This window comes from Penicillium griseofulvum (genome assembly GCF_001561935.1).
Source record: "Penicillium griseofulvum strain PG3 chromosome Unknown contig_86, whole genome shotgun sequence".
In the NCBI taxonomy this organism is placed as follows: domain Eukaryota; kingdom Fungi; phylum Ascomycota; class Eurotiomycetes; order Eurotiales; family Aspergillaceae; genus Penicillium; species Penicillium griseofulvum.
The window spans coordinates 1386994-1413069 of record NW_024467473.1 but is presented as its reverse complement, the minus strand read 5'-3'; the positions used below and the strand labels follow the sequence as shown (position 1 = coordinate 1413069).

At 49.1% G+C, this 26076-nt stretch overlaps 10 protein-coding genes across 10 annotated transcripts; 7 read left to right on the top strand and 3 right to left on the bottom strand.

Moving 5' to 3' along the window:
• Positions 1–1167: 1167 nt before the first annotated feature.
• On the top strand, positions 1168–3998 carry atg1 (serine/threonine protein kinase ATG1; the record flags this gene model as incomplete). Its single annotated transcript, XM_040791581.1, has 3 exons — positions 1168–1245; positions 1307–3896; positions 3961–3998. The coding sequence occupies 3 exons, from the start codon at positions 1168–1170 to the stop codon at positions 3996–3998; spliced, it is 2706 nt and encodes a 901-aa protein (XP_040645658.1).
• Positions 3999–5350: 1352 nt separating this feature from the next.
• On the top strand, positions 5351–6187 carry PGRI_038670 (uncharacterized protein; the record flags this gene model as incomplete). The annotated part of the gene is made up of 1 exon (XM_040791580.1): positions 5351–6187. The coding sequence occupies one exon, from the start codon at positions 5351–5353 to the stop codon at positions 6185–6187; it is 837 nt and encodes a 278-aa protein (XP_040645657.1).
• Positions 6188–6656: 469 nt separating this feature from the next.
• Positions 6657–8571, top strand: PGRI_038660 (high affinity methionine permease; the record flags this gene model as incomplete). The annotated part of the gene is made up of 6 exons (XM_040791579.1): positions 6657–6768; positions 6832–7063; positions 7126–7576; positions 7631–7895; positions 7957–8119; positions 8172–8571. The coding sequence occupies 6 exons, from the start codon at positions 6657–6659 to the stop codon at positions 8569–8571; spliced, it is 1623 nt and encodes a 540-aa protein (XP_040645656.1).
• Positions 8572–9375: 804 nt separating this feature from the next.
• On the top strand, positions 9376–12154 carry PGRI_038650 (M1 family metallopeptidase; the record flags this gene model as incomplete). Its single annotated transcript, XM_040791578.1, has 3 exons — positions 9376–9521; positions 9574–11944; positions 12029–12154. The coding sequence occupies 3 exons, from the start codon at positions 9376–9378 to the stop codon at positions 12152–12154; spliced, it is 2643 nt and encodes an 880-aa protein (XP_040645655.1).
• A 487-nt stretch (positions 12155–12641) lies between these two features.
• prp28 (mRNA splicing protein PRP28) lies at positions 12642–15162 on the bottom strand (the record flags this gene model as incomplete). Its single annotated transcript, XM_040791577.1, has 3 exons — positions 12642–12798; positions 12887–14817; positions 14896–15162. 3 exons carry the CDS (start codon positions 15160–15162, stop codon positions 12642–12644), a joined length of 2355 nt encoding a protein of 784 aa, XP_040645654.1.
• A 657-nt stretch (positions 15163–15819) lies between these two features.
• Positions 15820–18106, bottom strand: PGRI_038630 (putative mRNA splicing protein (Prp39); the record flags this gene model as incomplete). Its single annotated transcript, XM_040791576.1, has 4 exons — positions 15820–17197; positions 17585–17688; positions 17759–17974; positions 18038–18106. 4 exons carry the CDS (start codon positions 18104–18106, stop codon positions 15820–15822), a joined length of 1767 nt encoding a protein of 588 aa, XP_040645653.1.
• Positions 18107–18515: 409 nt separating this feature from the next.
• Positions 18516–19174, top strand: PGRI_038620 (mitochondrial 54S ribosomal protein mL59; the record flags this gene model as incomplete). Its single annotated transcript, XM_040791575.1, has 2 exons — positions 18516–19070; positions 19133–19174. The coding sequence occupies 2 exons, from the start codon at positions 18516–18518 to the stop codon at positions 19172–19174; spliced, it is 597 nt and encodes a 198-aa protein (XP_040645652.1).
• A 1562-nt stretch (positions 19175–20736) lies between these two features.
• Positions 20737–23359, top strand: hxB (putative molybdenum cofactor sulfurase protein (HxB); the record flags this gene model as incomplete). The annotated part of the gene is made up of 2 exons (XM_040791574.1): positions 20737–20839; positions 20892–23359. The coding sequence occupies 2 exons, from the start codon at positions 20737–20739 to the stop codon at positions 23357–23359; spliced, it is 2571 nt and encodes an 856-aa protein (XP_040645651.1).
• Positions 23360–23732: 373 nt separating this feature from the next.
• On the bottom strand, positions 23733–24700 carry PGRI_038600 (phytanoyl-CoA dioxygenase family protein; the record flags this gene model as incomplete). Its single annotated transcript, XM_040791573.1, has 3 exons — positions 23733–23839; positions 23911–24343; positions 24413–24700. The coding sequence occupies 3 exons, from the start codon at positions 24698–24700 to the stop codon at positions 23733–23735; spliced, it is 828 nt and encodes a 275-aa protein (XP_040645650.1).
• A 536-nt stretch (positions 24701–25236) lies between these two features.
• On the top strand, positions 25237–25918 carry PGRI_038590 (HD domain-containing protein; the record flags this gene model as incomplete). Its single annotated transcript, XM_040791572.1, has 2 exons — positions 25237–25692; positions 25751–25918. The coding sequence occupies 2 exons, from the start codon at positions 25237–25239 to the stop codon at positions 25916–25918; spliced, it is 624 nt and encodes a 207-aa protein (XP_040645649.1).
• Between the last annotated feature and the right edge of the window lie 158 nt (positions 25919–26076).

Below are 26076 nucleotides of genomic sequence, written 5' to 3'. Positions count from 1 at the left end.
GGCGCATTATTGCATATCTGCCTTGCCTTAGTTTCCCCCCCCTTTACTTCAATTCGACCAACCGCTGCGCCATGACTGGGACTCATAGGCTGCAGATAAGCTTCCGTCACCATACAGTTTCATCGGGTTTTGTGATGGGTCACCTTGCAACTTGTAAGTATTTCCAGGCAGATGCTGGAATATTGAGGAATACATAATGTAAAGCTGCCTTGACAGAGTCTAGACACTATATATTGAGCCATACCCCACGGAATATCCTTACCCACAAGTCAATCCTGTATATTGTAACAGGGAATACTGGAGATCTTGGTATCTGGTATCTGCCTTGCCGATCTCGGCCTTATCTAATCGATAAGCACATGACTTGGCCCTGGAGGTACCTGTATCTCTCTGATTTGGACTTCTGTTAGGTGTTTCCAGGGGGGGGTTGTCCTAAATTTCTCATAATTTTGATACCTTCATTTTATCATCTCTTCATCTCTTCATCTCTATTTTGCTTTAGATTTCCTCATACATTTTCATCTTATCGGGGGATTCCAGATCATCTCCGCCCTTCTGACCGCCTTACGCGATCATCGCCGCTTGTCACTCGTTATCGTTGGGTCACACCCCCCCAATCGTGGAGTATCCTTGGGTCTTGGGGTCGTCTTCCCGCGTCCGCCATCACATCATCTTGCTCTTTCATGAGAAACTATCATTTTGCCTCCCAATATCTTTGGTTCTCTATTATACTCGAATCTTCAACACTCCCCCTCATTTAGATATTCTGCATCTACACCTCTCACCGCTTTAAGTGTTTTGGATCAACTTTGTTTGCTTCCTTGAAGTACATCCTCTACATCGACATCACCTGTTATAATCTACCCGAGTTCACCGGTCTCGTTCCACGGCACCCCTTCACAGTACCTTCCCAGACCCATTCCCCCGGCGGTTCCTCGACCCTTCCAGGCTTCCCGGAAGCAGCGTCATCCTTTCCATAGCTCCCCTGATGGGCCTCTCGACTCGACCGTTTACATTGCTGCTGAGGTAGTTGTGGTTGCTGGGGTGTGACTCGACCTTTATCCCCCCCAGCGCGAGTCTATCAGAGACAGAATAGGCATTGGCGTGCCCACCGCCGTTATGGCGTCTCATAACTCAAGGAGATCGCGTGAGCCTTCCCGTCCAGAAATGTCCATCGGTCGCTATACGCGGCTAGATGAGATCGGGCGAGGAAGTTTCGCGACGGTTTACCAAGGTGTCCATACAGTGAGCCGTGCCTTGTCTTCATATGTTGAATGATGGATGCTAATCGGTTCCTATCACACAGAAAACAAAAACCTATGTAGCAATCAAGTCTGTGAACCTATCGAAGCTCAACAAAAAGCTCAAGGAGAACCTTTCGTCCGAAATCGATATCCTCAAGGGCCTCCAACACCCACATATTGTGGCCCTTATCGACTGCCATGAATCAACATCTCACATTCACTTGGTTATGGAATACTGTGCGTTGGGGGATCTGTCCCTGTTCATCAAGCGCCGAGATACTCTTGGATCACATAAATACACTCGGGATATGATCGCCAAATACCCAAATCCACCCGGTGCCTCGCTCAATGAGGTGGTTACCCGGCACTTCCTTAAACAACTGTCAAGTGCACTGAAATTCCTTCGTGACCGAAACCTCATTCATCGAGATATCAAACCACAGAACCTTTTGCTATGTCCCTCACCTTCGTCGTATCGGAATGGGGGTGCCCAGGTGGTTCCCTATAAAGGTAGTGATGACTCTTACGAGCCCATGACAGGGCTCGAATCCCTTCCCATGCTCAAAATCGCAGATTTCGGCTTCGCTCGATCTCTACCAGCCACTTCACTTGCAGAGACTCTTTGTGGATCTCCACTGTATATGGCGCCCGAGATTCTTCGATATGAGAAGTATGATGCCAAGGCCGACTTGTGGTCGGTAGGTACTGTGCTCTACGAGATGGTGGTGGGCCGACCCCCGTTCCGGGCCACAAATCACGTCGAGTTGCTACGAAAGATTGAGAAGGGAGAAGACCGAATCCGCTTTCCTGAAGATAACACCGCTTCAGACGATATCAAAAGGTTAATTCGAGGTCTTCTGAAACGGAATCCAGTGGAGCGATTGAACTTCCCCGACTTTTTCAACAACAATGTAATAAATGATCCGATTCCTGGCTTGGTGGCAGAGGACGCTCCAGGGCCACCACCCTCGCCACGACCGAGGCAGCTTGTCGCGAAAACCGAAGAATCTCCTTATGATACTGGGTCTGAGGACAAATTTGCATATCCTCCCGGTCAAAAACCTGTTTCAACGCGTCCAAAATCAGGAACACCGCCGACCGCTACACACATGCGCCGCGTGGGAAGCGCTGACCGGCCTGCTCCAGGCATTTCCAGGGAGCAACAACCGGGAGGTACACCACCTCATCGGCCTGCTCCCGTCAGTCTTGCCACTGCCCCGGGGCGCCAGGAGCTCATCGATCGAAATGCAACTACCGCGGCTATGGATCGGCAGAGACATCGAAATACCTACACTAGTTCTCCCAAAATAAGTGAGTCGACAGTCCGTGCCCAGGAGGCACGAGATCGCGCGGCACAAGAAGTGGCATTTGAGAGAGACTACGTTGTGGTCGAAAAGCGGGCCGTGGAGGTTAATGCCTTTGCAGATGAACTAGCTCATAGCCCGCGCCTTCAAGGTGGGCTTTCTCGACCAGGACAAACTGGTGCTCCAAGCCGTCGAGCAACAACGCAGGGTCTACCTACGGTGTCACCATCTTCTCCGCATGCCAATGCAGCCAAAGCCATGCAGGTTGTTTCTGGTCGTTCGCGAGCAGATTCTACACACCAACGCCAACATTCCTACGAGCGACGCTATGGTCAAAGTCCTACTTCGGCGACCTCGGCAATCTCGAAAGCACTCAACATGGCCAGCGGTCGTCTGTTCGGAATGGGTTTCTCTCCTCCCCTTGGTATCGCTAAAGGCGGCCGATCCCCACCTCTAGCCTACAACCCTTTCCCCGCCTATCCTGCTACACATGCTAGCCTTTTGCTCACCGGAGATGGTTCCAAACCCAATACAACTGTCGACGAAGACTACAGGGCAGTCCAGGAAATCGAGGAATGTGCTACACGTAGTGATGTTGTGTTCGGATTTGCTGAGGTGAAATACAAGCAGCTTATTCCACTAGCACCTTCGGCACCGACTGACCCATCTGCGAGACCCATGGACACAAACATCGAACAAGACTCCGCCGACCCCGATGATGGCCTGACAGTCGATGCTATTGTTACATTGTCCGAAGAAGCTTTGGTACTATATGTCAAGGCTTTGTCTTTGCTTGCAAAATCAATGGACATCGCTGGAGCTTGGTGGTCGCGCAAGAACCGTGAAGAGGTCTACGGGGAATCTCCCACTAAAGACAGCATGAGCGCAGCTGCCGGTACCCGGATCAACTACGTTGTGCAATGGGTGCGCAGTCGGTTCAATGAGGTCATCGAAAAAGCCGAATTTGTGCGCCTAAAGCTCATCGAGGGACAACGGCGATTGCCACCAGATCATCCTAGCCATCCAGACAATCATTCTATTGGTTCCACCGCCGGCTCAAGCTCAACTGCCGACGTAGTGGTTAGCCCCGGCGTGACAGCAGAGAGGCTAATGTACGACCGCGCACTTGAGATGAGCCGGGCGGCTGCCATCAATGAATTGACTGGTGAAGATCTTGCCAACTGCGAGATTACATATGTTACTGCGATTCGCATGCTCGAAGCTGTGCTTGAGGATGACGGAACGCGATCTATGCCAGGTAGCAATATCGAACGGCAAAACGGTTCGCAACATGATAAGGTTATTCTGGATGAACTGCAGGTGGAGGATCGGCAGGTCGTTATGAAACGTAAGTTTTACCCAAACCCACCCAACCTTATCCCAAACTCACACTTTGATTCAGTCGTATCCAGTATGCGTGGCCGACTCGCATCTGTCCGAAAGAAGGTAGCTGTTTTATCCAGGCGATCATCAGTGCCGACAGGCAGTGCTGGCAAGATACCTACCTCCACCATTTCTCCTGTTGCATATTCCACAGGGGTGACACCGCCTAGATGAGCACTTTTTCTTCTTGAATTTTCTCTCAATTTATTGGGATTATTACGATATTGTTCAATCCAGTAGTGTCATGATTATAGTCTTATATGTATAAGGCTTGACTCGCGACACTAACGATTGACGGTTTTTTTCCGCATCCTTCTATATAAGGAATTCCCCTGGCCTCTAAGGCTATGTTGCTTTCATGTTTCTTTTCTTTTCTTCTTTTTTTTTTTTTTTTTGCCATTCATCTGCCATTTACTTCTCTCCAGAGATCTAATGTCTTCGTTCATATTTGTCTATTGCAGCTCACGTTTTGCCATATATCCCACAGCACGAGACCAGGGGAGTTCTTATGTTCTTTTTTTGTCATGTCATGTCTTACTGCCTCTTTTTTTAAACTTTTTTTCTTCTTTCGTTCGGATTGGCGTTTGACCTGGGGACCCACGGTATACAGATTGGCACTGATTTTTCTTTTGGGCTACGCACACGGTCATGGCGTTGGGGTGCTCTAAGATTGGATTATATGCAGATACTGCCTGTATTGTACATAGAGAAATCGAGGTAACTCATTTACATTTTATAAAGAAGCACTTCGTATTTCTAGGTGGATTGTTTCAAGTTGTCCATATAAAAAAAAGGCTAAGCTTGGCAAAGATCCTCACGCGAATAACCCTAAAAATTGCGTGCTTTGATTATGTGTCATAGTTTGACAATTTCTTCATTTTTTCATTTAACTTGGCTTTTTTCGTCTCTTGGCTTTTTCTCGGCAAGATATATTCTCTTAATTCTCTTGATATTTATGTTCGAAGTACAGAGTATGAAGTACTTACATGCTTTCCCTGCCACAAATCGAACCTATTTATGTACATCAACTTTGCATTTTCAAACAATTAATGGAATACATGGATCGATATAAGCCACGTTTACTGTATTTGTAGTTCTACTACCACGGCCCGGCCCCGATATATGGGTTCTCGGCAGCCCACTAAACCCCGGCATCCCCGGTGTCCGAGGCATTTTTTTCTATATTGCACCATGATGGTGAATATAGGCGCCACGAATCATGCGTTATTCCTTGTTTTTCCCAGGAAAAATGTGTCTAATTGGGTTGAAATCCATGTAACCTTAGAAACGGTACTAATGTTCAAGGCTGGTAGATCTGACATAGGACTGATATCACTGACATCCACCACTAGCTACGTAGACCAGCGCTATCCCCCTTAGCCTCAGTAAATTCAACTGCAAACCCGTTTGCGAAACAAGATGGCCATGGATAATGTAGACCCAGCCGGTCGCGGCTTCCTAGGCGACCTTACACCTTCCGTTCTCCCAGTCTACCAATATCGGAACCGGGAGCAGTTACTAAACACTATCAAGCAAGCAGTCGCGACAGCAAGGAAGACCCCTACCAGTGAATGGTGTCTTATCGAACGCGTTAGCAATTCAATATTCACAGATGAATTTCTTTTGGCAAAAGAGGGCCCATTTGCTTCCTGGTCGTCGTATGACGCCCAGTTAGACCGTGTGTTGTTGAGAATGACGAAGTTAGAGGCGCATGAAGTCGCATCAGAAAATTTCCAACTCCTACTCTTCGATGCAATCACGCCTACGGGGATGAAACGTTCGCTTAAGTCAACTGGAAGTACGACCAACTATGCTTCAATAGGGTGTAAAGAAGCAGACAAGGCGTGGGAGCCATTTCGCCGCCCACGTGGCCAATCAAGGGACTGGCCCAGTGCTGTACTAGAAGTGGCTTTCTCAGAGAGTAGAGCCAAGCTACAGTCAGATATAAAATACTGGCTCCGAGCTTCAAGGGGTGATGTAAAGGTGATAATCACGCTCCAAATCAATCAAGGCTCCCCCGACATAGTAATCGAGAATTGGGGAACCCAGGGCAACAAATCCGTCAACGACCTTCACCAAACAATTCAGATTTCAAGGAAGGGCGGCAAAATCAAAACCAGGGGGTCTCCTCTGGTTATCGATTTTGAAAAGCTATTTCTAAGACCGCCCATGGAACCGAAAGAACGAGATATTCAGATCGACGACGAAGACCTGCAATGGTTAGCAGAGACTGTTTGGGACAGTCAGGGGATTTGATAGATTGTCATGCTTGCTTTGAGTCTGGAAAGCGGGTTTTCTAGGCATGGGGATCGTTCAAAGGCTGATGGAAAAGTACATGAAAAGCTCCCGGAGCCTTATTCTGGCTGTCATCGGTGCAAGGGCCGATTACCATATCCAAGGCCCAGCCGATGGTGCAATTTGTTGCCTTCCCGCAAAAGGTTCTGGAATAATTTAAGACATGTGGGCCGAATTATATGAGATCCACAAAGGGGCCTTTGCCTCCATCTGGTGATTCCTGTGGGTCTCGCTTGTTCGATCATTTGGTTTTTAGGGTAGCATAAGACTCTGCCCAGCCGCAATGGCCTATGGTATCATATTTAGTGCCAGCACCTCATTTTGGTGCCGTTGCTAGCCGTGCTAAATTTGCCTGTCAGACACTCAGCTGAATACAAATACTCGTCGATCAGTTCCACTGTGTGGGTGGCTCATCTGTACAACTAACATAATGGCGGAACGCGTTGATCCTCTTGTCGAGGCTTCCAACAAGTCACCAAACTTCGATACAAAGCCAACAGGAGACGATGGCCTGCGCCGAGCAGATGGTATCTCGGGATTATGTACGTTTTTCCTTATGAGGATTGAGTGATGGCCGAGTGACCCTCTAATCGTTCCGCTTTCAGATGAAGGAAATGTCTTTGAGACGACACCCGAAGTCCGTCGTCAGATTGGTATTTTCAGTGCTGCCCTCTTAATCTTTAACCGGGTTATTGGCACGGGTATCTTTGCCACACCGAGTACTATCCTTGCATTGACCGGTAGTGTCGGTCTCTCATTGTTCATGTGGGTTATCGGCACTGTAATTGCCCTGGCTGGGACAGCAGTGTATTTAGAATGGGGTACTGCAATTCCCAGGTATGTCATTGAACAACAACATTATCAGAGGGGACATGACTAATTAACCTGGCTTTGTATAGAAACGGAGGAGAGAAGAACTACCTTGAATACGTTTATAAAAAGCCCAAGTTCCTAGCCACTGCTATGTTTGCCGCTTATGCCGTGTTACTCGGATGGGCAGCAAGTAACAGTGTTGTCTTTGGTCAATATATCCTCAACGCAGCAGATGTTGAGGTCGGACGATGGAACCAGCGTGGAATTGGCCTGGCCTGTCTCACTGCCGCCTTTCTTATCCACTCCGTTGCCCTAAAATGGGGTATCTTTCTTCAGAATGCGCTTGGTATTATCAAGTTAATTATCGTCTTGTTCATCATTGTTTGTGGTTGGGTGGCACTTGGTGGCCATACCAAGGCTGAGACGCCGCATAACTTCACCAATGCCTTTGAAGGCACCGAAGGAAGTGGATATGGCATTGTCATGGCGTTGTACAACGTTATCTGGTCCTTTATTGGCTATTCGAATGCCAACTATGTAAGGATACGAACATATTCCGTCTTTTGGTCATATTGCTAATTACATTTACAGGCCTTGAGCGAGACAAAGAACCCAGCCCGCACGTTGAAAATTGCAGCCCCCATTGCTATCATCTCTGTTGGGGTTTTGTATATGTTTGTCAACATCGCGTATTTCGCCGCTGTATCGAAAGAAGATATGCTCGACTCTGGCAGCATTGTGGCCGCCGTATTCTTCAGAAACATGTTCGGCAAGCAGGCTGAAAAAGTCATGTCGGTCTTTGTGGCTCTCTCTGCATTCGGAAATGTGTTATCCGTCATCTTCTCACAAGGACGAAGTATGTATTCTCTATTCTCTCTTGCACGTTTGAATGGTATACTAATATGATCTCGATGCAGTCGTTCAAGAGCTTGGCCGTGAAGGTGTCTTGCCCTTTTCCAAGGTCTGGGCCAGTAACTGGCCTTTCCACTCGCCAGCCGCTGGCCTGCTTGAGCACTATATTGTCTCAGCCATTATCATGCTCGCACCCCCTCCCGGCGACGCATACAACTTCCTCCTCAAGTATGTAATTTCCGAAGGCAGCTGGAAGATCATAACTGACCAATTATCCCAGCCTCATTTCTTATCCTCTCTCAATTGTCAACTTCTTCGTGGCTGCTGGCCTCGTCCATATCTATCTCACCAAAGAGAAAAATTACCCGGACTGGGCGCCCGGAATCCGTGCCACCCTACCAGTCACCATCTTCTTCATGTTGTCGAACCTGTACCTCGCGATTGCGCCATATGTGCCGCCCAGCGGTGGCCAGAATGTGTACGAAGAGCTACCGTACTACCTGCACTGTGTGGTGGCCCTGGCGCTTTTCGCAGCAGGAGCAATCTACTATGTTGTCTGGGCAGTGTTGATGCCTCGGATTGGTGGGTACGTACTCGTCAAGGAGTCCGTTGTGGATGCCGATGGATGGTCTCGCAGTGTTTTTACGCGACTGCCACAGGCTCAGGCATTGCATTCCTAAGAGATACTACGCGATAATAATGGATTGATTTTGGATCTTTTGGATCTTTTATATATGGGAGATAGATTTTGTCATGGTGACTTGGAAGAACTTCCCACCAGACGCTACTAGTAATAGGTAATATCTGAATAGAACATTTGTCATTATTTGAGACCTCCCGAGGTCATTACCAGCAGTCCTGTCATGCTGTGACATCAGAGTAATGAACCGCGGTGCTGTATGTTCCAGTCTTCTATGGTAGCCCACCCAAGAGAATCGATTTGAAACTGTCATGAGCCCCTCAAACTTGCTGGTATATTGTCTTGCAAGATAACAGCATAAAAGCCATTCCAATCAGGTATCTGTCATATAGAATTTAGACATCCACTGGGTGAACTTGCGTGTTGAAGAAGAAGAAAAGAAGAAGAAAAAAAAAGGTGGAAAAGTTAAGAACCACTTTGTATTCACCGCCTTCGCATCTGCCGGACTCTGATCTCATGTTTTTCTTTCTCGACCGTTAGTATCAAGTCCGTGGTTCAATTGTTCTCGCATTTGGTTCTATTTAATTATTTAATACTAATACCTCTTTATTTCTTCTCTCTCTTTTTCTTTTCTTTTCTCCCATTCGGGTTCGTGGAGCTAATGCGCCGCTTCTCCACGCGTGTGCTTCTGCAGCAAGCAAAGCCACCGCTTCTTTCCGCCAGATCCCCCCTCCCCCTCTTTGGTTCCGCTCGCTTCCCTCAAGCTTCAGTTCCTCGATCAATTCAACGTCGCTCTCCTTCTCCGCTATCACAGACCTCTAAACGATACTGTTCATACCGCAGAATGTGTAGCTCCCGCCGCGAGACCTCCGGGTCAACAAACGTCCAGGGCCGTGAGGTTCTACCCACAAACGTCAAGCCCCAGCATTATGATTTGACACTCGAGCCCAACTTCGAGAAGTTCACATATGAGGGAGCTGTCACCATTGAGTACGCCATTTGTGCGCAGTTTCATATATCGGTCATTAACATCTACTTCTAGCCTCGATGTGAATGAAGACACCGATTTCATTACCCTCAATTCCAATGAGATCGAAATTCACAGCGCAATTGTTTCAGCTAAGGGCTCGGTGGTGGATTCCAAGCCTGAAATTTCCCTCAACAAGGATGACCAGACCGCAACCATCAAGTTCGGCCAGGCTATCTCGGCGGGGTCGGATGCCCAGTTGAAGCTTACTTTCACTGGTATTCTGAACGACAACATGGCCGGTTTCTACCGATCATCATACAAGGAGAATGGCGAGACCAAGTACATTGCATCATCTCAGATGGAGCCCACTGATGCCCGTCGGGCCTTCCCTTGCTTCGACGAGCCTGCTCTCAAGGCCAAGTTCACCGTGACTCTGGTTGCAGATAAGAGCATGACTTGCTTGAGCAATATGGACGTTGATACTGAGACTGAGATCCAGGGTGGTGCGAAGAAGGCTGTGAAATTCACCACTTCGCCCCTCATGTCCACCTATCTCGTTGCTTTCATTGTTGGAAAGCTCAACTACATTGAGACAAAGAACTTCCGGGTTCCCATCCGTGTGTACGCCACTCCCGACCAGGATATCGAGCACGGCCGTTTCTCACTGGAACTTGCTGCCAAGACTCTAGCCTTTTACGAGAAGGCCTTCGACAGTGATTTCCCTCTGCCAAAGATGGACATGGTCGCCGTGCCTGATTTCAGCGCGGGAGCTATGGAGAACTGGGGTCTGATCACATACCGTATTGTCGATGTGTTGCTGGATGAGAAGAACAGTGGCGCGTCCCGAAAGGAGCGTATCGCTGAAACCGTCCAGCACGAGTTGGCCCACCAGTGGTTCGGAAACTTGGTCACCATGGACTTCTGGGATGGACTGTGGCTCAACGAGGGTTTCGCGACTTGGATGTCGTGGTACTCTTGCAACGCCTTCTACCCAGAGTGGAAGGTTTGGCAGACTTACGTTATCGACAACTTGCAGAGTGCTCTTTCGCTTGACTCGCTGCGCAGCAGTCATCCCATTGAGGTGCCTGTCAAGCGTGCTGATGAGATCAACCAGATCTTCGATGCTATCTCTTACTCCAAGGGTTCCTCCGTCCTGCGCATGATCTCGAAGTACCTGGGCGAGGATGTCTTCCTCCAGGGTGTCCGAAACTACATCAAGAAGCACGCCTATGGTAACACCGAGACCGGTGACCTGTGGGCTGCTCTTGCTGATGCTAGCGGAAAGCCCGTGCAGTCGGTCATGGATATCTGGACTAAGAACGTTGGCTTCCCTGTCCTCAGCGTCACGGAGAACAAGGAAAATTCCTCCATCCATGTGAAGCAGAACCGTTTCCTCCGTACCGGTGACGTCCGCCCCGAGGAAGATCAGACCCTCTTCCCTGTGATGCTCGGCCTGCGCACGGATAAGGGTATTGATGAAGACACTATGCTGACGGAGCGCGAGCGTGACTTCCCCGTTCCTGACCTGGACTTCTACAAGCTCAACGCTGACCACTCTGCCATCTTCCGCACATCATACAGTCCCGAGCGCCTTAAGAAGCTCGGCCAGGCTGCTCGTGAGGGCCGCCTGAGTGTCGAGGACCGAGCCGGTATGATTGCCGACTCCGGTGCCCTTGCTGCTTCTGGTTACCAGCGCACCTCTGGTATGCTTTCCTTGCTTCAGGGCCTTGACACCGAGTCAGAGTTTGTCGTGTGGAACGAGATCCTGACCCGTATCGGCACCCTGCGTGCTGCTTGGCTCTTCGAGGACGACAAGACAAAGGATGCCCTCAAGGCCTTCCAGCGCGCGCTGGTTGGCCCCAAGGCCCATGAGATCGGCTGGGAGTTCCCTGAGAACGATGACCACATCTTGCAGCAATTCAAGGCCCTTATGTTCGGCTCTGCCGGTATGGCCGAGGACCCTGTTGTCGTCAAGGCCGCCTTGGACATGTTCGCCCGCTTCGCTGCCGGCGACCTCTCCGCCATCCACCCCAACATTCGTGGTAGCGTTTTCACCATTGCTTTGAAGCACGGTGGTGCCAAGGAGTACGAAGTTGTCCTGGACCGGTTCCGCCACGCCCAGACTTCGGACGAGAAGACCACCGCCCTGCGCTGCCTCGGTGCCTCTGAGGATCCCGCGCTTATCTCCCGCACTCTTGGCCTTGCAATGAACGAGGAGGTCAAGAGTCAGGATATTTACATGCCTCTTGGCGGTCTCCGCAGCCACCCGGCTGGTATCGAGGCTCGCTGGAACTGGCTCAAGTCCAACTGGGATGAAATCTACAAGCGTCTTCCTCCCGGTCTCGGTATGCTGGGCACCGTTGTCCAGCTGACCACTGCCAGCTTCTGCACTGAGGCGCAGTTGAAGGACGTTGAGCAATTCTTCGCTTCTAAGGACACTAAGGTTAGTGACTTCACCAGGGCCTCACAGAGGTTTCCCCTAAGTTTTATATATTTGCAAATTTACTAACTCGAATATTTCTTGCAGGGCTTCGACCGTGCCGTGGAGCAGAGCCTTGACTCTATCCGCGCCAAGATCAACTGGCTCAAGCGTGACCGCGACGATGTTGAGCAGTGGCTGGGCAGCAACAGCTATCTCCAGAGCAAGCTGTAAATTTAGGAAAAAGTGACTTGAGTGATGTTCACAGGTCTCTTGGAACACCGGGATCCTTTTTTGTCTTTCAGGGCTGGCAGCGAACTTTCCTTCGACTGCACATTATTTTTGTGTTGTAACCTACAGAAAGCAGAAAGCACACGGGATGTGCTTTGAGCTAAAATCATACTCTACTCATTCATCCAATCTCTGGTAGAGCAAGTGCTTGTATGGACTAGGGCTAGGTAGATACGTTTGTAAAAATCCGCGCTGATTAAAATGACTACGTACACATACAACTAGGCTAGACATTGAGACAAATGGCATCAAGCCTCCCGCGGTGATTTCCAGTAGAACACCCATAGGGTCATCCGCATAGGGTCATCCGCATAGGGTCATCCGGTCGTCAAACGTACACTGGAACACCATGGATGAAAAAGACGTGTGGTATCAACGGAAGATAATATAGAAAAAAAAAAAAAAAAAGAAGCATGACAGAGAGAGGAGCCTATGCCCATCCTCCCTTGCCTCCGAACCCAGAACTGTCCTCGATCTTCTTGCCACCAGAACCGCGTGTGGGCTTGGACTGCGCCGCTTCATGCTTGCGTAGTTCCTCGGGGACACGCGAAATAGGTGATTTAATAAGCATCTGTTTGAGATCATACCTGTCGAGTGTTAGTAAATGGAGAGTAAAAAGTGCAAGAAGGAGGGGAATGGGTAAAAAGGAGAAAGGGTGTAAGAAGGGAGACTTACATGACATCGCTATCTTCGCTGCCCAGGAAGGTGATAGCAACACCACTCTTTCCAGCACGACCAGTACGACCAATACGATGAGTGTAGCTTTCGATCGAGGTTGCCATGTTGAAGTTGACGACCAGTGATACATCTGGCACATCGATACCTCTTCCAGCAAGGTCAGTTGCGACGAGAACGTCTGTTGAGCCGTTGCGCACAGAGGCGAGCGCGGCTTCACGCTGGTCTTGAGTCTTGGAACCGTGTAGGGTAACTGTGGAGAAGCCCATTTGTTTGATCTCGCGGGCGATCGCGTCACAGTTTCGCTTGATGTTGACGAATACAATGATCGGGGGACGGAATTCACCCGAGTGTAGGATCTCGGCGAGGCGCTTCTTGCGTTTGTCTTCGCCGGAGATCATCTCCACACGTTGCTCCACTGTGTCGACGGCTTCACCGACGCCACCAATGGTGATAATGGCTGGTCGGCGGAGGTACTTGCGAGCAATGCGCTCGACCGCCGCAGGCATAGTGGCTGTGTACATCATAGTTTGGCGGTATTTGTGTTGGCTCATCGCGCTTGAATCTTCAGCTTCTTCTGTATCGGGCTTTTCGTTCGTGACGGGGAGGGCATCCAAGATCTTGTTGACAGGCTCTTCGAACCCAAGATCGATCATACGATCTGCTTCGTCCATGATAACGTAGCAGCACTGGCTGAGTACTAGCATGCGACGCTCGATACAGTCAACTAGACGACCGGGGGTGGCAATAATGATTTCAGCGCCTTCGCGCAGGCTGTACGATTGCTCTTCAAGCGAGTGACCACCGACAATACTGACCACGTTGAATCCAAGCGGCTGCGTAAACTTTCTGGCTTCGATCTCGATCTGCTGCGCCAGTTCACGTGTGGGTGCTAGAACAATAGCGTATGGCCCGTCGTTTTTGAGCGACGGATTCTCGTCAAGTCGCGGCAGCGTCGAGATGTAGACCAAAAGAGGGAGTAGAAATGCGGCTGTTTTACCGGAACCTGTCACGGCGACACCAATTAGGTCACGCGACTGCATGGCGATCGGGATTGCCGCGCGTTGAATAGGTGTTGGGTCCTTATATCCGACACGGTCAACAAGCTCCAACAAGCGCTTCGGCAAATGACTCTCTTCCCATGAACGCATAGGATTTGGAACGCTGCCGCCTTTGGTGGCAATATTGAAATCTTCTTTGAAGATACGCCAGTCTCGCTCGCGCATGAGGTCCAAGCGCTTCTCACTCCAGTGTTTATCAATCTGTGTGCGGGTACTGTTCTCGCGTCGCCGGCGTTCCATCTCCATAATCTCTTTGGCTCGCGCGCTACCAGTTTCGGGGTCACGGGCAATCAACGCGTCAGCGTATTTGCGCGCGGCTTCCTCGGCGACATCATCGCCAAAGCCTCCCAAACGGCCACGGCCAAAGAAAGTGGGTTCTTGTCGGTGCTGGTACAGGGGGTTGTAGTCTCCGCTGGTATCTTCCTCGGCATTCCACTCGAAATTAAACTTGCGGTCTGCGGTACGTTTGCGCTTCTTCTTTGCCGAGAAATTAGACGTCTGGTCGGCTCCCATGTACCGGCGCTTGGTCAAGGCAGCCAGTGCTGCGGCTTCATCTTCTTCCGTTAGACGCTTTTCGCCCTTACTCTTAGATGGGGGTGGCGGCATATCTTGGTCGCGATTGTGCTGTCGGCCTCCCTTCCGTGTACCGCCGGGTCCAGTGTCGGGTCCGTCGCGCATCGATCGCGGCCCGGTAGGTACATGAGGAGCCACTGATTCCTCCCGGATATTGTGAGTCTCCGATGATGGTGCAGATATGAGGCTGTAGCGATCAGCGGCGGAGCGGGCCTTGGCTTGACGCTGTGCCTCAAGCTCTCGAGCCCGTTGCTCGAGCGCAAGCTTCTCTCGTTGAGCTTTGGATAAGAATTTGGGCTGTGAGATAAAATGTGAGTAAGAGCCATGAAATTTTGGGTCATGTATTTCACCATCCCCGTAGGATGACAAGCTTACCTTTGCCATTGCCGCATCTGCTTCTTTCTTCTTGCGTATCAATTCTTCCACACTCAACGGAGTAAAAGCCGGTTTCTTTGCCTTCTGCTTCTTCTGAGTCTCAATGGGGGGTGGGGGTGGCACATCATCGGGAGGAGGTGGAGGGGCGATACTGTCTGGCGGTGGTGGAGGAGCGGCCAAGTCTTCTGGGGGAGGCGGAGGAGGGCTAGGTGGGCGCTCCATCGGGTCCGGAGGGATCAGAGGAAAACCCTCAGAACCGTTGGCCATGACTTGTGTATGTGAAAGAAATGATGGAGAATGAAACCACGAGACTAGAGCCAAGAAGGAAGTGATACAGATAAGAGCCAAACGCGTAGTCACGTGATAAATCAGTAAGTCACGTGGCCATATCTGCTATCTACATGTGATCACGGCTCATTGGTGGAGCAAGTACCTAGGCCCACCATAAACAATTAGATCAAAACGACTAACTATACATTTCAATTACAACATATTGAACAACTGAGTTGTTGATTGGAAGCTTATACACTAGTTATACTTGGGGACGAATAATGTGAATCAATTTGAATTAATTTTTTTTAAAGTAAAAAGACAAGACAGGTTAGAATACAATTGGACCCGAAGGATCCAATCTCGAAGGGACTAGACACCAGTACATCTGACAAAAGTGAGAAGGAGCTAGCTGCCTTTTGACTGGGTCAAAATCGCTAGAAGGGAAGGTTGCCCAGGACGGGAAACGGGGATGATACTACATGAAGGAGAACTCACCCACCCAGGGAAATCAACATGCCAGGGTAAGTAACGAAGACAAAAACACCGAAGAAAAGATACCAGCAAAACTTCCGGAAACGAACCGATTCGTGAACAAACGTATTCATACTTGCAGTCATCAGCTTTGGGGGATGTGCGCATGCCTCTTTGGTTTCAAGCGACTGTACCGTTCGCTGGGGTCTGTTGGTAGTAGGCATACGCTTGTGCAGCCGCGGCATCATCCAATGTTGGCTGGATGTGAGGGATTGAAGCAAATTGTCCATCCGTAGGGGTAGGGTGCACCACCACGGTCCCGCCAGTTCGAGCAGAAGCCACAGATGAAGGGCCGTAAATTTCTCGGTCCAGGGTCATGTATTCCTTTGCTGTATCCTTTGTGCCTCTTTCGAGAAGGTACGTCATGTAGATTTGCACAAGTTCCATGACTGCGTCGACTTGCAGAGCGCTCTTGGAGCGGATGTCAGTAATGACCTGCTTGATACGTTCATACTGGATCGATTCTGTAGCCGCGCTAGTGGGTTGCTCAATCTCGAAAACAAGGTAGCTGCCCCAGAAGGGCCGGCTGTTGAGGTAATACTGCTGGTTTTCGTGGAAAACTTTGCGAGCCTCGTCAGGACTGCCCTTGATCTTCCACAAAAGGCGGGCCCACTCGGCAACAAGAGCAGCCTTTGTGCCCATTTCACACTCGGGCGAATCCAATTGTGTCTTGTAGACTTCAATCGCCGCCTCAAGGCCACCGTGACGACGACAGAGATTGGCGAGTGAGACGATAGTTTCAACATGGCTGGGGAGGTACATGAGAATGGCATTATGGATATCCTTCGCCACATCCACGCGGTTTGACACCTCTTCAAAGTAGGCATAACGGAGTCGGACGGTAGGGCTGGCAATCGGGACGTACAGATATGAGGCACGCTGGTAGATGATTCGCACTTCTTCTTCCTTGTCAGGATGAGAAGCCATCCAGCGAGCATATCGCAGCCAGAACTCATCGTAATTGGCACAGGTAACCAGGCACCGCTCATACAGGAACTGAGCCCGGGCGAACGAACCCTCAGCTTCCTCGAAGTCAAGATACTTCTTCCAGTTTGTCAACTGGCCTTCATCGAGCTCAGTGACATGGAAGTAGGGGCGCTTGATCTCCGATTCAAAAGTCCAGCGCTTGGTTGTCTCGGTCTGGGTGTTCGTGAAGATCTCTAGGTGGTAACTGTCCACGCGAAGCCGGAGATCCCGCTCGATCTCAGCTTCAGCCTTGGCGCCAGGAGCCTGCTGAGACGATTCAGCCTCGATCACAGCGCGGAATGTGGCCAAGGTATCTGCTGGGGCCAGCTCGGACAAAGGGCGGGTCTGCGCGATCAGGCGGTACCGTTCGAAGTATCGAGCATACTGGTGCATTGGGATGTGAATAATACGTCCAAGAATGGCAAAGATCTTGTCGTGGGCCTCAGCACGCTCCTCAAACTCAATGTACTTATCCCAGAAGGGATGGGAAAGGAAGTCAAGGCCAACGCTGCTTGCACCCCGCTCGAAAAGTCTGAGGGTTATTTGAGTTAGCAAGTTGCGGACACATGGGGATGAGGGCTGGGATAGGAGTGGTAGGAAACAGGAAAGGGATAATGAAGATGGCAAACGCGAGCAGGCAGTTCTGTCCGTTTGTGAAAACCCAAGTAATCAAATGAGTGCGTGGATGAAGCTAAGGGATAGGTAGGCATCTGGTGTTCCGTAAAGGGTCATCGAACGAGACTATTCTTGGCCTTCCAATGGAAGAAAGTGGCCAATCAGAGGAGAAATGCAGCCGAGTGAGCTATGGGTGAGAAATAAACTCCACTTAGGTCAAGGGAGCAAAGCAGCAAGCGGTCTCTCACCCATCGACAATGAGACTGACTGGATACCGTGGAAGACCATCTCTACTCTCACTTACTCTCGAATGATATCAGCATCGTGCGATGTCTCAGCCTTGAATGAGCAATAGTTGGCCCAAAGATCAACAGATGGCGAGATGCTAGCAATGCCTCGTTCATAGACCTATAGTGACAAGATTGGTACTAAGCCATGGAAAAGAAGAGGCTGGTGCCCTAGGATTGTGTATGCATACCATCTCAGCGGCCTCAGTGCCGGTGATGGAGAACTCTAGATCGGCATACTTCTTCCAGTATCCGAAGAGCAATGGGAACTTTGCGAGGAAACGGTCATAGACTGCACGGACGGTTGTGATGGCCTGGGGGCTGGAGTTACGATTGATTCCACCCTCGAGGCCCTCGGCACCGCGAACGAGCTTCTCCCAGGTTTCAAAGTTGTCGGGATCATCAACCTGTAACAGATAAACACGTCAGTAAACGAGGAGTACGTTAGTAAATGCGTATGGAACACGTACTAGCTCGGCCTCGAGATTTCTAATCTCCGCATTCTCCTCTTCGGAGCCTCCGTACTGATAGTCCGCCATGGTCACAGTGCTGAGGATGCGCACTAGAGGTTGTGGTCAAGAATAAAATGATATGGATGAAATTGCAGGTATTGATAAAATATCACCGATGGTAACAATGAAGACTGCGAAGGGAAGAAATTCTTGGGGCTAAATCGAGACTGAAAAGCCAAAGATAATGAAGGAATTCCGCCTTATGCCTGAGGCGACAAGCTTGCAGCGCGGTGTGGATCTAGGCGGTATGGAGCTTAGACTTACGCCACGGCAGAATACTTTACACCTGAGAAACAAGGTGCCAACTCTTGTAAGTTAGTCATGCTGTGATGCCTAAGGCACCATGTGGAGTGAGCCCGGGCGGTATCAACTTTTTGACAGGAACACTCACAAGCAACTTTCGACCACCTGTGCACGCAAACACCAAGATCCCATCATGTCGCTTCTCAACCAGCAACACAAACTGCTGGAGAATCTTCCACAACGTTTGGTAAATTTCTTTGCTCGGTACCCTCCACAAAAACACTCCGCAGCTGTCCGCCGACCTGCCCCTGCGAATGGAGAGGGTTATGTACCAGCGAAGGTAGAATCCCCATACACACCAGACCGGGATGCCAAGGGCGCACCAGGAGAGAAAAAGCATGGTTGGACTCCATCACGCGCACTACTCGTGACTAGTGAGAAAAACCGCAATCCATTTCTTCCACACAAGCGACATGGCAAATGGGAAGGACCGAGATATGGGCTGCGTCAGCAGGCCGATCTGATGAAGTTGGCCATCAAATACAATGTGGAGGCTCTTCTTCCTCCTAGTCGCAAATCACCCGAGTTTAAGGCGACACGGCGCGCAGAGCGTGGCTTGCAGGTCAAGGGAACTGGTGTTGGCCATAAGGTCAAGGGTCACAAGTGGGAGCGTACCATGGAATCTCGTCTTGAGGATCGCCGCAAGGCAATGGAAGGAATGCCGGAGATGGTCCGTTTGTGGAAACAGGTTAGTACTCGATTGATCCTTTCCGTTGAAGTAATTAGAACAATCCTGATTCGGCGTAACAGAGAGGTCATGGCCGCGGCTGGAGACAATGGCCCAAGCGGTAATCGGGTGTCCCATAACGACACCTCACAGCATTGCCTATCTATTCTTTATTTGGGCCAGTTTGTTCATTCCGGCTTTTTGGTGCTCTGGCGATTCCTACGCGAACCGGGTTCAGGACCAATACTTGCACGAGCCATAGCAAACAGGAGCTTGGGACGGAGTTTTGTCTTTGAAGTATACTATCAACCCCATCTGTACAATACAATCTACGGTTACATCCAATGGTACCCAAGAAAATCATTTACATATAACCGGCCGGTTTATCATTATCCTCAACACCAATCAGAAACCAACCTACTGTCGGCTTAACATGCTCAGTCTTGCAAGAAATCCCAACGCGGGATGCAGCTGAGAGGGGAACACCCAAGAATGACCTTGGAAAAGCCAATAATAGTAGTCACCGTACGAAGATCAACGTGTGGATCGGTTTCAACGTATAAACAATTTGAAATACCTAGCTGCGCTGTTCTAGGCTCGCTTTTATATATTTATGAGCTTGACGTGTCCGACTTGATTTTTAGCTATAAAGTTGGCATTTTAGTCCGATATGCATGGATAGTTTGTATTTCTCAACTTGTGGCTGCATTTTTTCGGCCCAAGGCATTGCGAACCATGTCAGGCGCTCTCTTCGTATATGAATAACAATATACTCGAGTGGGTAAGCTAGCATTGTGATGAGCCTGAAGGTAGTGCCTTAGCTTTAGTAAAATCCCGGCAACCCATGCAGGTTGGGTTACGCATTGTGCATCAGGGGCGCTACTGGAACGTGTGAGATATAATTAAAGAAGTGCCTCACAGGTAAATGGTTGTTAGAGGTAGCCAACAATCCCATTGTGTACTATAGTGTAGGAGGTTTATTATTAGTTCAAATACTCATCACAATGTGTCGGCTGATACACACCTGTCTCCCCGATGAGGATGACCGTCTCCGTAAAAGGTATAGGCGATTATGATATTATGCATGCAGTGCATGGACGTCACGATGTAGTAGTGGGGTCCTCATATGGAGTGTAGATCATCGTGCATATAGTGATAGATAGTGCGTGTGATATGGTGAGAACAATCGACCGGGGTGACAATGTTCTTTATAAAAATGGACTATTGCCACGTCCCATATATCCCGGGCACGTGTGAGGGGAATTCTCCATCTGCAGACATTCAGCTTCATCACTTCACAGCAACACCTCAGACAGTTGAAAACAACCTATAAAAGCCATCTATCAGACTTTGGGAATGTGTGTTTTTTCTAAACCTCCGATAGCCTATCCCTTCGAAGCGGACTGGAAATCCTACCCGGGCTAGTTGATTTGTTGGCATCGGTAACCTCCGATGATAATATAGCCATCTTATATTGTGGTAAGAGCCCCCCTCTTTCTTTAAATTTATTTGATATTGCACAGTTGCACAGCTATACAGTCTATCTATGGGATCATTCTATTCATTATGTGCTGATTGTTGTGCTAGACATATACAGAAAGCCCCATCCTTTCACAATTTGCCACTTCGGTTTCAAGCAAAGTATAGCAAATTCTGGAGTGCATTTGTCCAAAGTTGAACTTCAACAATGGCGGAATCAACCTTTCAGGGGTTGATCCATCCCGACTATAGTCAAGGTTACTCTGCTGATGTGGACATAATCCGAGAGCAAGAATACCCTCTACTAAATGGTACGAGTGCCCATTGCTATCACTCAATTCATGCTAACAATTATTCTACTAGAAACAACATACCTAGATTATGCGGGGACAACACCCTATGCCAAGTCCATGATCGAGTCTTTCTCGCGTGATCTTACATCTAACCTGTTTGGAAACCCTCATTCGATGTCTGTATCGTCGCAGCTTTCCACACAAAGAACAGAAGACGTTCGAGTCCGCGTATTAAACTTCTTTAATGCCGATCCGGATGAGTTTGACCTTGTCTTTGTGGCAAACGCAACTGCTGGCATCAAGTTAGTCGCAGATTCACTCCGAGACTCCGACCATCGAGGATTTTGGTATGGCTACCACATCGATGCCCATACCAGCCTCGTTGGAGTACGAGAGTTGGCTGAGATGGGCTACCAGTGTTTCCAAAACGATGATGAAATGGAGGCTGAAATTTCAAAGTTGGCCGGCAACCAGTCGAAAGCGCCCAGATTACTTGCATACCCAGCCCAATCTAATATGAACGGTCGGCGCCTGCCCATTCGATGGTGTGAGGAGGTCAGATCTGCAACAAAGGAAAGCGGCGGAAATGTATACACCTTGCTTGACGCTGCGTCTCTGGTATCAACCGCTCCACTTGATCTGGGTCCATCCTCATCTGCTCCAGACTTTACTGTCCTCAGCTTCTACAAAATCTTCGGCTTCCCTGATTTGGGTGCCTTGATTGTTCGCAAAAGTGCTGCACGAGCCTTTGAGCGACGGAAGTACTTTGGCGGAGGTACTGTCGACATGGTCCTGGCCACTGGTGTGCAATGGCATGCGAAAAAGGAGACCTCAATCCATGAGCGGCTAGAGGATGGTACTCTCCCGTTCCATAGTATCGTAGCCTTGGACACAGCCTTGGATACACACAAGCGCTTATTTGGTTCCATGGCGAACATTTCGGCACACGCTGGGTTCCTCGCGAAGCAAGTTTATGATAGGCTTTCTTCATTGGCACATTTCAATGAGAGGAAAGTATGTCAAATCTATCAATCACACACTTCGACGTACGGCAATTCAAATACACAAGGCCCGATTATTGCCTTCAATCTTTGCAATAGTCGCGGCGAATGGGTTCCTAAAACCGAGGTCGAAAAACTGGCTACTGTGCAAAATCTGCAGATACGCACTGGGTCCGTTTGCAATCCAGGAGGAACTGCCTCGTCCCTTGGATGGACCGGATCCGCGCTTCGCCGGCATTATTCTGCGGGATTACGTTGTGGTGATAACCATGATGTTCTCGGAGGACGTCCAACAGGGATTCTTCGTGTCAGTATCGGCGCCACGACAAATCTGAAGGACATAGACTCCTTGATAAACTTCATAGAGGAATTTTACGTCGAGAAGAGCCCACCTATAGTCGCTCTGGATCCTCTCACAGAAGACAATGAGGTTGTTGCTCCTCATTTCTATGTTGAAAGCTTAGCAGTGTTCCCAATCAAGAGCTGCGGTGCTTTCAAGATACCTGAGGGAAAGCGCTGGGAAGTGAAGAAAGAGGGACTCGCTTGGGATAGAGAATGGTGTTTGATTCATCAAGGGACTGGTGCGGCCCTGAATCAGAAAAGGTACGTTGCAAACAAAGTTTCCGAATTTTCCCACATTAACGGCAGTAGATATCCTCGCATGTGTCTCATACGACCCTCGATTGAGATTGAAAGAGGTGTTCTCCGTATTACTTGTGGTGCAATCGCCGCACCAGATCAGGTCAGCCTTGAGATTTCACTTGGCTGGGAGGACACAAGTCTTATTTCCACATCCTTCTGTCCAAGCTCGACCAAAAAGCCTACAACAGTCTGCGGCGACCGAATCTCTCTCCATGCCTATACGTCCCCCGTGGTCTCTGCATTCTTTTCGGACTTCTTGGGAGTGCCCTGTACTCTTGCACGGTTCCCTACACAGACCAGCAGCCGATATTCACGGATACAACGGACGCCAAATACGTGGAAAAACCGTTTCCGCAAGCTTATCATGCCAGGCTCATTCCCGCCTGACTTCCCTCCCCCGGTACGTGAGGGTGGCCAGACACAAATCACATTATCCAACGAGTCGCCAATTCTAATTGTCTCGCGTTCATCTGTCAATCGACTAAACGAGACCATAAAAGCAAACAACAAACAAGGTCGCAGTAAGACTGTTGCTGCAGATGTATTCCGGGGTAACATTATCGTTGCTGAACGCCTTGCTCACCGTGGCGATGTGGAACAACCATATGCTGAGGACCGGTGGTCATCCCTTCGGATTGGACCAGACCAACTTCGGTTCGATGCTCTCGATGCATGCCAGCGATGTCAAATGGTTTGTATAGACCAGTTCACTGGCATCCGGCGTGATGAGCCGTTTTCAACGCTTGCCAAGACACGGAACATTGGCGGGAAGGTCTCGTTTGGCAAATATTCTGCACTCTCTCCTGAAGAACTAGAGGGCTTTGACTCGGAAATACCTGATCGCAGGACCGTGATGGTAGGAGACGTGGTTGTGCCATTATATCAAGAGGATTGAGCAATTACAAGTTTGTTTTTGGCATTTGTGGAATTTCAGCTTGTATTTCTTTGTTGATTCGGTGTCTGATAGTACCATTAACATGCACATTTGTCAATAGCGTAAGTTACATAGTACCAAACGGACTAGGCTGTGACTTGTCTACTGTGATCATTAACACTACAAGCTCCGCTCTAGAACCTTCAATTCTATACCTACTTAGTACTAATATAATTGGCTGTTTCTGTTTGCCTATGTTGCCAGACAATTTCTTTGCCTATTATCTTCAAGAGGTTCCTGAAATGTTTAGAAGTCATAGCCTCGGCATTCAGAAACTTCCTAAGAGACATTTTGAATTTTGTAAAAACGAGAGTGATATCCATCCTGTTGCCTATTAAACAATATGAGATGTTGCAGCAGCCTTGTCTTGGGTTTTGGTAAAAGGCGCCGCAAAGCCATAGGTTTCGTAGCCTTTGGAGTAATCTTTGCCTTCCTCACGCTCTATGAAGTATATATATCAGCAACCCAGCCGTCAGACATGTGAAAATTTGAACTTTATAAGAGTAACTCACCATGCTCAGGTGGAAACATCTCCATTCGATGCTTATAATATCTTTCCCTTAGATCCTTCCCATCACTCCTCGAGTGAAAGGTTACATAAAGGCTCGACCGACTCTTATCAGTCTTGTTCTCAGCCGATCGATGGGCAAGATGTGACCCAAAGATTAACATATCACCCATTTCAAGTGGGATAGAAGTCCATTCATGGGAGTGTTCCCATTCAGGTCTGATTCGACCAGCTTCCGCAAATTCAACTTTCATCTTGTGTGACCCACGGACAACCTCTAGACATCCGTTTTCGGGAGTCGCGGCGTCAATGGCGATATTGGCGGTAATATGTTCGATCCGGCCGATGTGGTCGTAGGCTGGTGCATCCAGGTGCGCTTGGAAGCCGTTTCCCTGGGGCTGTTTGTAGTTGATCTTCTCTTTGAAGAGGAGCATATCCTACAGTTAAGAACTAGATGTTAGCATAGCCCACAATACAGCTTTGGTATTGGGATTTGAGAAATATACATCGCCTGATACTGCTTTCAGAATCTCGGCCAACTGCTCGCCGCAGACTAGTGACTTGAACTCGGGGTGGTAGTCAATGAACCTTTCCGTGCGCATCAGTTGGCGTTCACCGTTGATGTTGATTTCGTCATAAGGCATCCATTTGCCCTTGACACGAGGCCAGGACTGGACTTCTTGCGTCCACTGCTTCAGATCTGCGGGGTCAACGAGTTTATGCTCGTTGGCGCGTAGGAGGAGATAGCCATTTTCGTGGTAAGAAGCTATTTGTTCAGTTGTGGGAGGTGACATACTTGAGTACTTCGATCGAAAGGGTATAAGTATATAGGAAAGTGGATAATGGGTTAATTTGAACCTTGAAGAGGCCTGATCGAGGCGAAAATGTAGTAACGAACGAGATTTTAATAGTTTCGGAATACGTCAACTCCTAGCTTCTTAGCCTGCGGCGCCATTCCGATGACCTGGCATTGAATTACTGCGTGAGTAGATCCTGTGGCATTGCTCAATAAATTCTGTTACATGGAATTGAGTGAAGGTGTTCGCCCCGAAGCCACACAAACCCATGTAATGCAGCACAGAACAACGGACTTCGTGCCGAAAATGAATGCGGTTCGCCCAATCAGGGATATCACGAGTTATTCAACAGGTACATTAGAAGGTCGTTACATGCATGTGAACGGACTTCGTGCCTTGTATAATGTTGCCAATGCTACACGGTTAAGTCATCAAGACACATCCATGACCAACCTCAGAAGGACTCTATTTAAGACCCCGAGAGACCATCGAGTTGGTACAATCAAAATCTAACAAAAGATTTGAAGACGACAATGTCCCAAACCGAACAACCTCTCGCCTCGGTTGAAGAACAAGCCCGAGCAACTATCAAAACATTATTTCGATTTCTGCACGCACAGGGCCAGGGTGACTATCTGGGTGAGGAGGTCACTCAGCTAGAACACTCGCTACAGTGTGCATATCTTGCCACGCAGTCCCCCGAGTATGGAAATGACCCCGAGGTTATCCTGGCTGCACTATTGCATGATGTCGTACGGTTCATCCCGGCGGCCGAGAAGATGAACAAAATGATAACTCCTGACGGCCAGTATATTGGAAGGCAAAGCCACGAGGCTCTAGGCGAGACTTACCTGCGCCAGATTGGGTTCAGTGAGAAGGTGTGCAAGTTGGTTGGTGCACATGTAATGGCCAAGCGCTATTTGGTCGCGACAGATCAAAGCTATTATGATGCATTGAGTGAGACTAGTAAGCAGACATTGAAGTTCCAGGTATGTAACTTTTTACTTCTTATATTCCCCATATCTGAGGTATGTTGACAATGATTAGGGTGGCGGATACACTACTGAGCAGGTCCTGGAGGCGCAACAGGATCCCCTGCTTGAGGCAAAGCTTTCGGTCAGACGATGGGATGATCTCGCAAAGAAGCCGAATTATAAAGTTCCTCTTTTGGAAGCCTATGAGGAACTTGCTTATCAATGTCTTATTGGTGAGTGAATACAGCCTTCTACCAACCAAATATAGACACTGAATACAATAGACTCCCGGTCAAAATCAACCCTGCATTCGAAGGGATATATGTAGCCTACGAACGCAGCCCACAATCGTGATTTCTTTTGATGGCTGAGGCTAAAGACTGGAGATAGAATTTATCT